The sequence below is a fragment of the Octopus bimaculoides genome, chromosome 2, assembly GCF_001194135.2.
Source record: "Octopus bimaculoides isolate UCB-OBI-ISO-001 chromosome 2, ASM119413v2, whole genome shotgun sequence".
NCBI classification, from domain to species: Eukaryota; Metazoa; Mollusca; class Cephalopoda; order Octopoda; family Octopodidae; genus Octopus; species Octopus bimaculoides.
The window spans coordinates 148,203,441-148,215,175 of record NC_068982.1 but is presented as its reverse complement, the minus strand read 5'-3'; the positions used below and the strand labels follow the sequence as shown (position 1 = coordinate 148,215,175).

The window sequence follows — 11,735 nt, the reverse complement described above, 5'->3', positions numbered from 1 at the left end:
ATATATATATATATATTTATATACACATAAGATATATACTAAGCTCACAAAGAATAAGTCCTGGCGTGGGGGGAGATTTCTCCGACTAAAATCCTTTAGGGCGGTGCTCCAGCATGGCCGCAGTCAAATGACTAAAGAATATGCATATAAATACACACAGACATACTCACACACTCACACACACAACTTTATATATATATATATATATACAAATATTAAATGAAATAGAGAAATACAATTGACAAACTAACATTTTATTTACATTAGAAATATAACATGCCATAAAATAATATAAGACAGACAGACAGACAGACAGATAGACAGACAGATAGACAGAAAGACAGACAGACATAGAGACAGACAGACAAACAGACAGACAGATAGATAGATTGTTAGATAGATAGATAGATAGACAGATTATATGCATATATAATATATATTATATATTTTTATAGAGTTACATTGAAAGGGAGAGGGAATAACTTTAAAATCCTTTGAAATGATGTACTCTGTTTTTCAGTTTATTTTTTTAAAAATTAAATTACGCTATATTATTTAGTTACATGAAATCTATTTAAATTTAATTGATAATGCCATATAGATTATAGGCGCATTCTAAAAATATGTACTTCTGTGAATTTTATTCCTTGAATTACATGTCCTGTTATTTCATTGTGCTATCATTTTCTTCTAATAACTGAATAGTTGGCGTAAATGTAATCGTGCGTTTAAGGATTTTCTAGTAACGCGTTGAACCCCACAGTAATGGAGACTGAGAGTGCATGTTCAACTATAGTTATGGTTGGTAGCAAGACTTATACGTGTAATTAAGTTGAAGGAATTCGTGTAAATTTTCGGTGAAAGGACAATCATTTTCCACTAGTGGTAACTGGGTAAGCTTAATGCGTTATCCAATGTAGCACTGTGTGAACCTTTAGTCCAAATTTCACATTTTTCATTTTTATTTTTTATTTCCATTAAATGATAGGATTTTATTTAGTTATATGAAACAAGTATTTATTTAATATTGCTGTTGGAATAGTCTCTACTCCTACTATGTTGCAGAGAATCGGATCAGGTCTACAGTTTTATAACGACAATTTAATCATCTCGTTTCTTTCTTCATTTCGAATACCAGGAAAGAAATATTGAAATGCATTGCTCTTCTTTTGATTGAGCCATTAATATACATAAATTTATTTTAACTCGTTTGTACTTTTATTGTAATTGTTTCAGGAAAAATATGAGATATTTTCTGCTTTTAATCAGTTTTTGTATAACGTACAAACAAGCAACTTCGCAAGGTGAGTAACGTCTAGCCTGCTATGTATTCCTCCATAATAGCATTAATCTATGAAGAGTGTCATTGTTTTCAAATTTTGTTGGAGGCCAGCAATTTCGGGAGAGGAGCAAGTCAATTATATAGACCCCAATGACCAGATAGTACTTATTTTAACAACCCTGAAAGGGAAAGCATTTGAACTCACAAAGACGGGAAAAATGCTAATAACGTTTCTTATTTCTTTATTGCCCACATAGAGGGGAAAAAGAAAGGACAGACAAAGGGATTAAGTCGATTACAACGATCTCAGTGCGTAACTGGTACTTTATTTATCGACCCTGAAAATATGAAAGGCAAAGTTGACCTCGTCGGAATTTGAACTCAGAACTTAGCGGTAGACGAAATACCACTAAGCATTTCGCCCGGCGTGCTAACGTTTCTGCCAGCTCACCGCCTTACCAACTCACCTTCTTACATTAACTTTGAAATAGTGAAACCCAGAAAATGCTGAGGAAATATGTTACTTGATCTCTAAGTAAATAAGATGGTTTTTTTTCTCTTTTTGAGGGAAATGGGATTCATCTTTCTAGTTGTCTCTTTTTGAACATTTAAATTCTCTTTAACCTGTAACTAGCTTCAGAACTCTTCTAATTTCTAATACTTTACCATATCATTAAATTATTGTCAATCATGATATTATGTATACTGCAAATGTCAGGATATTCTTTTCTACTCTAGGCACAACGCCCGAAATTTTTGGGGAGGGGTACTTAATTTATTGACCCTGAAAGGATGAAAGGCAAAGTCGACCTCGGCGGAATTTGAACTCAGAACGTAAAAACAGACGAAATACCGATAGGCATTTCGTCCGGCGTGCTTACGTTTCTGCCAGCTCGCCACCTTCAACCCAAAATAGAATGTATGCTTTAAGATGATGTAATCGTCCAGTTACTCTATAATAGTATGGGAAATTTAAAGAGTTTATCACAAACAAACAAAAAAAAATGGTGTATGTGCATAAGAAAGCTTGCGTAAGTGTATGTGTGAGAGTGCTGAATGGTGCCTGCTGAAAATATCTCCTCCAATGCATTGGATGTACAAACTAGATACTAATAAGTTTCATCTACAAACTGCTACAAAAAGATGAACAATGCACTGATGCAACGTACTGTAAAGCACATATATTGCTAGAAGCAAGAGTTAAACTACTTATAGTTGCGAAAAAGCACATTCATATAAACTGACAGGGTAGATAACTGCCCCATGAACAAAGCAAAGCTAGAACATTGGACTGCACAGTCTCATCTGGGAATTGTCAACAGTGTGCTTTCATTGCTCATACACACACAGATACACATACACACATATACATACACACACGCACACACACACACACACACACACACACACACAAATATATATATTTCTATAGATAGATAGATAGATAGATAGATAGATAGATAGATAGATAGATAGATAGATATCAGAGAATATCAGCTCTAGCGTGACAATTTTCCCCTTGATTTTGCCTTGAATATTTGAATTAATTTCACCTGTAATTCAAATAATGATGTGCGTAGTTAAACACCACAAATCCATATTTATACTCGCATAATATAGAAATTTTGCAGGAGCTCATTCGAAATTAATATTTCATTTTAATATCGGATCACTGTTCTGTCAAAGATTATGTCAACACCTCTACACTGTACTAGAGTTATCAATACCGGAATAAATTCTTCTGGATATTTACATTATTTTCAAATCTCGTCGAAATCATGTTTGTTTTCCATCCTTTCGGGCTCGATAAAATGAGCACGAGATAAGTTCCGAGGTAGATATAATCAACGAGCCACCTACCAGAAAATGTCAGGCATTGTGTCTATAGCAGAAAGAATATAACGAGAACTAGTGTTATATTTTTATAACACAAGTTATATTTACATTTTTGCAGGGATAACAAAACCGTGTCAGCAGAAAATACCTCTTGGATCGAAATATTATATCTTAGAGGAAGGTAAATATTTTAACATATTTAGTCTTCATCATATTTCTTTATTTTGCTACATATTTGGCTCTCTTTTACTCTGGAAGAAATTATATCTATAATCTATACCCTATAAACCATGACAGCATCAACGATTGTATGATTAAATGTAAATGAACAGATAATGAGACCTAGCAAAATTAGAGATTAACAATTTGTGATATTATATTGAAGAAAGTGCTAGGTGCTGTTCGAAACTTTTATACTTCGACTTCGTCTGTGCTGTTTGGAACATATGAACATTTGTGTAATTATTATTTTTGAATGGATAATGTACTATTGTATACTATACAGACGTACAAAATACAATGATAAATGTGTGTGTGTGTGTGTAATTATACACGCACACACACACACATACAAGTAAATATATAACTGGCTCACACATGAGCGAAGGTGTGTGTGTGTGTGTGTGTGTGGAGTAAATATAATTTAACACTCAACCATGTAGGCCTGAGAAATGGTTGAAGCTTTTCATGTGACACAAACTTACTAAGTTTAAAGCTGGTATTGAAAGAAGAATTGTGACTGAAGGTGACGGTCATCTTTCTACTTGTATATATATATATATATATATATATATATATATATATATATCATATACTCATTGTTAATTTATATTAAATGAGTTAATATCAATAACCATATGTAGAAAGATGAGTGTCACCTTCAGTGATGATTCTTGTTTCAATATCAACTTTAAACTTAGTAAGTTTGCATCACATGAAAAGCTTCAACCATTTGTAGTGTTTTAAATATAATGATGTATTTCATAAAGAGTTTCTGATATAAACAAAATGTATTAATTTTCTTTCAACTCATAGGTTGCTTGATACGTGGCGTTTGTGTGAAATATGGAAGAAAAGTAGAAGCAACTCCATTCTGTATGACTTATATTTCTGAAAGAAGAGGACATGGATGTTACGTGCGACATAAAGTAACCGGTAGGTTTGTACGGACTTTATCTTCCAAAAACTATATTATAAAACGCATGCCAGAACTTGCAACAATACATTAATATATCAAGAAAATAAATATTACAAGCAATAGTCATCCTTTAGATGTAAGCTTGTAAGCTGGTAGAATCGTTATTATACTAGGGGAAAATTCTTAGCGGCGTCTCGTCCGTCTGAACGTTTTGAGTTCAACTTGCGCTGATGTCGACTGCGTCGATAAGATAAGCACCTCTTAAACATTGGAGTCGATGGAATCGACTTAATCCTCCACCAAAACTGCTGGCTTCGTGCCAACATTTGAAAGCAATATTCATTATTTAAATAACGTGCTATACAGGGTGGACATAAATATATCCCACATTTTGAATGGAAATATATATAAAAAAAAAGAACACAACTATTCAGAAGAAAGCTGGTTATAGTTCTAAAAGCAAATAAAATATAGTTTTGTTTTAGAGGGGTTTAAAAATTATACTAAACAAATAGCAGCCTTTGTTGGCAATATATTAATGGAGTCGTTCACAGAAGTTCTGCATGAATCTCCGCCTCATCTCAGGTTGAAATACGTCGATTTCCTCTGACTCTTTCCTTCGAATCTTTAAGAGTACGAGGACGATGTCAGAAAGCCTTTTCCTTTAGGTATCCCCAAATGGAAAACTCACAAAGGCTTAAATCTGGTGGACTTGCCGGCAACCCCACGTACCCACTTAAAGAGATAAAACGACCAGGAAGCATTTCCTTCAACACTCCGAACAAACGTCTGGCTGCGTGAACCGTGGCCCTGTCCTGTTGAAACCACACATGTTCTTATCCAAATCGCCCAGTTTAGGGTGCAGAAAAGCCTCCAACATTTTAATGTATCGGCCGGAAGTAACAGTTATTGTTTCCCCACCTTCAAAAAAGCACAGGCCGATCACATCAAAGTCGGCCACTGCACACCAAACAGTTACGCAAGGAGAGTGACGCGGTCGTTGGTGGAGTCCATGAGGAGTATGTTGATCCCATTGGTATGGAAGTAAGTAACATCGGTACTCAGAGGAACAGTTACAGTTGGAACTTTTGCAAGAATATTCACAAATACGGCTCTGTGGTTGATATGATCTGCCTCAGTTAATTCTTGAACCAACATCATTTTGTAATAATGCAGTTTCAGACCGGCATGCAGAATCCTCCTCAGACTCCGACTTGATATCCCTAGTGCTATGCTATACTTACGAGCGGAACACTTTGGTGATTGTTGAATGGATGCTCTTAATGCTGTTACATTTTCTGGAGTTCTAACGGTCCTGGGTCTGCCAGGTGACTTTCTTTTCAGTGTGGGTCCACTTGCCTGAAGATTAGAAATCCAAAGCAAAATCGTTTATCGATCGTCTGCGGAATGCTCGTTGCGTCACTGTTACAGATCGGTTGCTTTCAAATACACTTGAACAACAAAGCCATGATGTTCACCAGTTCAACACGTGATGCCTTCTGAAAGTGATTAGGAAAAGGTTATGATCATTGATAGAGAAATTGCTAAAATAATTGATGAAAAAGAATGAAAATTGTAGAGCCTAGCCTACCGAATGAGTCCGACACCTTTGTACCGCCATTACAGCCTGCACAGTGCCCACTTTAAATGTGGGAGATCGTTATGTTCCATCTTGTATGTAGGAGGTAGTGCATCTCAGAATCAGTCGGAACATTGAACTAAGTTCTCTCGATTCTTTTTTTTTTTTTTGTAAACTGCATGTAGTGTTATGAACATTTTCTTGAGTTAACTAGAAATTGGTCTATACAATTTATAGTAGGCTAAGATTTAATGATAAAATTAAATATCACATTTTTTCAAATGATTTTCCCTTCGTTTTTACACATTGCAGCAGTGGATGGTTTTCAGTCTCAACATTTCTATATGTACGTATATGAAACTGTATATATATATATATATATATATATATATATATATTGTGTATGGAGTTTTGTGCACATGTGATGAGTGCGACCTACACGCTGCCTAATGGATGCGAATTTCAATCTCCCTTTGATTTATTTTAAGGCGTTGGTGTGGTTATGCTGGGTCATTGTCATTAAAACAAGACAAGTATTTCTATCTTAATTAGATGTAAATGAAATTGCATGAATTGCATATGGGCTATTTTCGAAAAGAATTCTATTCTTCCTGACCTATAGTTTTGAAAATAACAAATTGTGTATATTCGCAACTTCTAGGATGTTACCGGGATGGTGTTTGTTATAAAGAAGGACAGAGAATTACAGAAAGAGGCAGATGTATGTACCATACCTGCATGCGTACCCCATACGGAAGATATGTGTGGAGAGCGACATATACTGGTAGGTTAAAATATTCTTTTACTCTATTGAAAATTTAATAATTGAATAATTAAATATGAGTAAAATCTATTATTCAGTACCGTCGTAGCAATAAAATACGTAGCTAATTAGGGACAAAAATACGTAGTGCGTTCGCTCAACCAGGTAGAAATGGCAGATATACCTCAATAAAACTACACTACAATTTTATAAAAAATGAAGGACTGCAATATCGTTAATCATAATTATGTTCGATTAGTGTTTGCCAGTAGTTAAACAACAATACCAATATGCAGTAAGTGAAATGTATACATTTATAGTGATACTTCTCTAAAATAAAACTTTATTTTCTATTTTATTAACGTAACGTATGGGATTCAATATTTTCTTTTGACATTCACAACATTTATCAGAAATGTAATACATATGAATTTTCTTACGTTGCCAGTTTCTTGTATTTAGATTAAATGTGTTTTAAGTACTACTCTTCCTGTTGTGATTTATTCCGACAAATGAAAGATGATGCAATAAGCTAGATAAAGACGTGCAGAGTTGATTAAAACGAACTCAGTGCTTGACTATAATGTATTTTATCGGTTCCGACGAAACGAAATGTTAAATTGGCTTCGATATTTTTTTAAAATAAGAAAGTAATATCCGTAACTAATAATTGATTACCATGAAGAATTTTTCCAATACTCTTACTTAAATAGTAATAAAAAATCCTTTTATTTTAGGTGAATTTAATCAGATGTTATTAGATTCCTAACAGAATTTTCTGATTTAAACGTATGATTAAATTCAACAATTATTTATTTAGAAATAAATTCTGATGAAGAATGATAAAGCGTTTTCATTATAAAAAAATGTGTAGATACATAAATAAGAACATACTGATACAATATACCCAAGCTTGCATGGGCGATAATAACTCAATGCTATTATGAGCCAGGTGATTTCCGCCATAATTTAATTGTAACTCACTGATAATACATAGGATATTTTATGTACAATATTGTTTAATGCTGAAATACTTTGCTACAGATAGCGTTATGTATATACATGTCTATACTATTCTTTCATTGTGGAACATTGATGAAGAACTTCGATGCAAATAATTAGTCACCAGTCTTCTGTTAAAATATCATAAGCTAACATAACGTAAGTTTAAGAGGTACCAATAAGGTAGCAAACTTTTTGAAAAAGCCACTCGAATATTGGGCAAATATAATAGAAATAAGTATAATGTAGTTTAATTGCTTTATTTGTACACAGATTTGATGTGCTTTGCAAATATCGCAAAACTTCTCTATATCTTGAAATAGGAATATTTTGACAATTATCAAGGATTTTCGTTTTCTTAGAGATTTGATGGCGTAAAAGACGCTCAGGAATATTAGTCGCACCTCAATTTCAGCAGTGCATATTCAGGAAAAATGCTTTTAGTTAATTAAATCATGTAATATGGGCACAAATTCGCACGCAGGACACAGATTGATTTTTTAAAGACATTTTCTTGGAGAAACGTCTGCAATTAAATACTGTAAATTGCATTACATTATGATTAGATGTATAACCATTAGGGTGGTTTATATCAAATTTTCACGTTTTTTTCAATGAATTTGACCATATAATGAAACAACATTTATTTCAAATGATTAAATTGTACTGGAATTATCAAACTGATTGTATTTTTCTATATAGTTTGACATGAAATAAGATTATAATTGCTGTAATATATGTAATAAGCCAGAAAACTAGACTCGGGATATATTTATTCCTATACTTTATTTAACATCATTATAGTTTCGATACCTGGGATAATTTATGAGAAGCCATCCAGTTAGCAATGTCATAGGTCATTAATACACACTCATACACACATGTATGTATGTATGTATGTATGTATGTATGAAGTAAACATCACTGAAATTTTGCTCTGTGCATACCTGAGTAAATATCTTAGTCTTCTTATGGAGACAATACCTTGACATAACTGAGAAGTTTCTCCTACATTTATCGTAATTATTTTCTTGTTTGTAGGTTGTTTACTAAATCGTATATGTCACAGTGTTGGCACGAAAATACAAACAAGGGACCCTTGTTATTCTATACTTTGCACACATATGTATCCATCGTATATTGGATGGCGAGGAAAACTTGACGGTAAGTTTCAGATATTGATACTTGTTGTTGAAAATGTTCAACTGCATTCAATATTTAAATTAAAATAACAAGTATAAATGTCTTAACAATATCTATTAATTTCAAAAACGCTTTCCTTGAATAATTTTGTTATAATAACAATACGCATGTATTGAGGTTGAAATGCACAAATTGAATGTTGTAATATTGTATGTATTGTCTTCTCTATTAATAAATCGGTGAAGGGGATCGTTGAATGGATGAAAATAAAAAGCGCGTGTCATGATCACTACTAATCATTCTTTAAACCTCAGTGTATCTTTAGTTTTAATTAACAACAACACTATTATATTATTTTTGTCAGAAGTTTGGAAAAACACTATTTCAGAAGAATATATTTTGGCAAATGGAAATGTGAAAGACATCAAATATTTTAGACAATAGAAATGTGATAATCATCGAATTTATTTTTTTCAAGAGACAATTTATAAACGACGGAATCAAAACTTGGATCATTGATAAATATATTGTAGACTTGTTTGTCAGGGTAATCACAATAGTTCCAGCTCGATTTGAAGTTTAAGCGCAAAGTGACGATAGTAATTACTATAAGATGCTTAATCTGAATCTTCTATCTAAATCATTTCTTTGAATTAATTTCGAGTGTAATATTGTAATTAATTTTATGATAATCTGCATTGTTCAAGATCGAGATTCACATAGAATTGTTCTTACATCTTGAGTTTCGATTGGAGAGTAGGGGGTTTCGATCTAAGAGACTGTAGTAGAAATTAATCTGATCGATCAGATTTGTTTGATTGCCTGAACGGGTATATCATTGTATATTTAACAAAAAAAGTGTATCACACATTATAATTCAATCTACCCGCCAACACTGTGTACTGTCTTAGGAATAAACGAATCATTACACGTTGCCAGCGTTTGAAATTTGACTCAGCAGCTAGGTTTAAGACTTGTTTCTGCACATTTTATAAATATTCCTATGAACTCATTATGTGTTTTCATTTTTAGGTAAGTTTTAAGCAATTATAAAGTACTCATTAAGTAACCACTGAGTAATCATTAAAATTAGTCATATTGATACCATATCTTCTGACTAGGGAGAGATAAAATGTGAAACAAAATTGTATACTGCAATTTCTTGATTTTCTTTTCACTTGGAAACTAAAATAGGTATCTGAAAATGTATATCATATAATATATTCCAAATTATATTACACTATGACGCATTGCAAACGCATAAAGAATTCTGATATGACGTTTTCAGCAAAGATGTATATTAGAAAATTGATTTTGAATACCATAGTTTATTTAATTAATCATGTAACAATCTCTAATTAGCTATAAATAAATCCTTTTGCCTCTGCCTTCATTAAACATTAGCAAAATGCCTTGCATATTTAGTATCACAATTAGTAGAATGACTTTATTGACTAACGCATTATATTTGAAATGTGACAAAATCTTTAAGGAATACTCGTTTTTGGAAGAGTTGTTAATATTGCTTAGGTATAAATATATTGACAAGAGGCAATCCACATTTCTTGAAATAAAAGAAAACTATTTGTTTTTTTACATCAAGGTTGTTTAATAGACGGTGCTTGTCGGAAGGTTGGAGAGAAAGTATATTCAGAAAATCTTTGTGCTGTAAGAATTTGTAAAATGGACCACAATGGATATCAAGTTTACACTAACCGCACTGGTAAGTTTGTAAATCTTTTTATAAAATGTCCCTTATATAAGATACTCAGGTATGTATTTTATGAACTACAAAATATTACAGGTTATACACCAACAAAAATCAATTTCATATTGAAAACGGAATGTTATTTCGTGATATATATTTCACTCAATAATTATAAAACGTTTAGAATTTAATTTGGCATAACTATCGTACTTTGCCTTAACCATTCAAAATACATAATACGTAAAAACTTTCTCGGGGTAACAAATACGTCTCCGCTAAAATAGAAATAGCCAGATTCATATACTAAAATCTCCTACAATAATCTGATTTATTTTGAGGATATCTGATTTTGATCAGTTAGAAATTATGAACACAATTTATAATGGTCATTCTTAAATGCTAATTCTGCTAAATAACGATACAACAAAGAAAGGGCAGTGACTAGTAACAATTCGGCTCTATGGCTCAGTTTGAATTCTTTTCACAACAAGATTAAAATATGTTTTTAAAAATACATATCCTACATTATATTTCAAGTGATAGTGCACATTGTCAAATAGAGTACTGCTATGACATGGTACTAACATATAAAGCGCCCTGATGAGATACTTCTATTTAAAATATATAAGAAAATCTAACTTTTGAATAAAATGCTCAATCAAATTATTCATGCAATATTATAAACAGTTGTAAGTCAATGTATTACTTTTACTTTCATTATGTGTAAGGAAACGATATATTAAAACAAACTTACTTTCGATACGACATGTAAGTTTTATGCTACGATTGATATTTGAAGGTTTAGTTAATATTTTATAGTTTTAATACACTGACAATACACAATGTGATTTAGTCGAAATAATTGAATATACATTTCATAGATACAGGTACTGATGCAACGAAACAAATTTGTTTTTTCACTTCAAGGTTGCAGAATAAACGGTAGTTGTCAGGAAGCTGGAACGAGAATAAAGTCTGAAGATGGATGTATTGTGAGTGTTTGTGACAGAATGGGGAAAGGATTTGGACATTACACTGAAGCAGCCGGTAAGCTTAAATTCATATGCTCAGTCGATATGCCAATAGAAAATTAAGCAATATTCATTAAACTTGTTATATATATATAAATGTGTTTATTATAGTATTTTGACCCTAGAGTCCCTCTTAGCGTGGGGCATTCATGTAATGCCCTTATATAAATAAATTTATTTTAGGGAATAAATTATGGATTTTTCCCTTATGAGGTTTTTTCACGCTAGCTACTTGATAAATTCTTATAAAGAC

The 11,735-nt window shown here is 32.3% G+C and overlaps 1 protein-coding gene across 1 annotated transcript in view; it reads left to right on the top strand.

The window, feature by feature from the left end:
* The window catches only part of LOC106869872 (uncharacterized), a 15,909-nt gene that overhangs the window by 441 nt on the left and 3,733 nt on the right, over positions 1-11,735 (top strand). Inside the window, exons 2-8 of the mRNA XM_014915793.2 lie at positions 1,237-1,304; positions 3,237-3,299; positions 4,154-4,273; positions 6,497-6,619; positions 8,642-8,764; positions 10,347-10,466; positions 11,379-11,498. Coding sequence (XP_014771279.1) covers positions 1,237-1,304; positions 3,237-3,299; positions 4,154-4,273; positions 6,497-6,619; positions 8,642-8,764; positions 10,347-10,466; positions 11,379-11,498 — 737 coding nt within the window. The remainder of the gene's footprint in view (positions 1-1,236; positions 1,305-3,236; positions 3,300-4,153; positions 4,274-6,496; positions 6,620-8,641; positions 8,765-10,346; positions 10,467-11,378; positions 11,499-11,735) is intronic.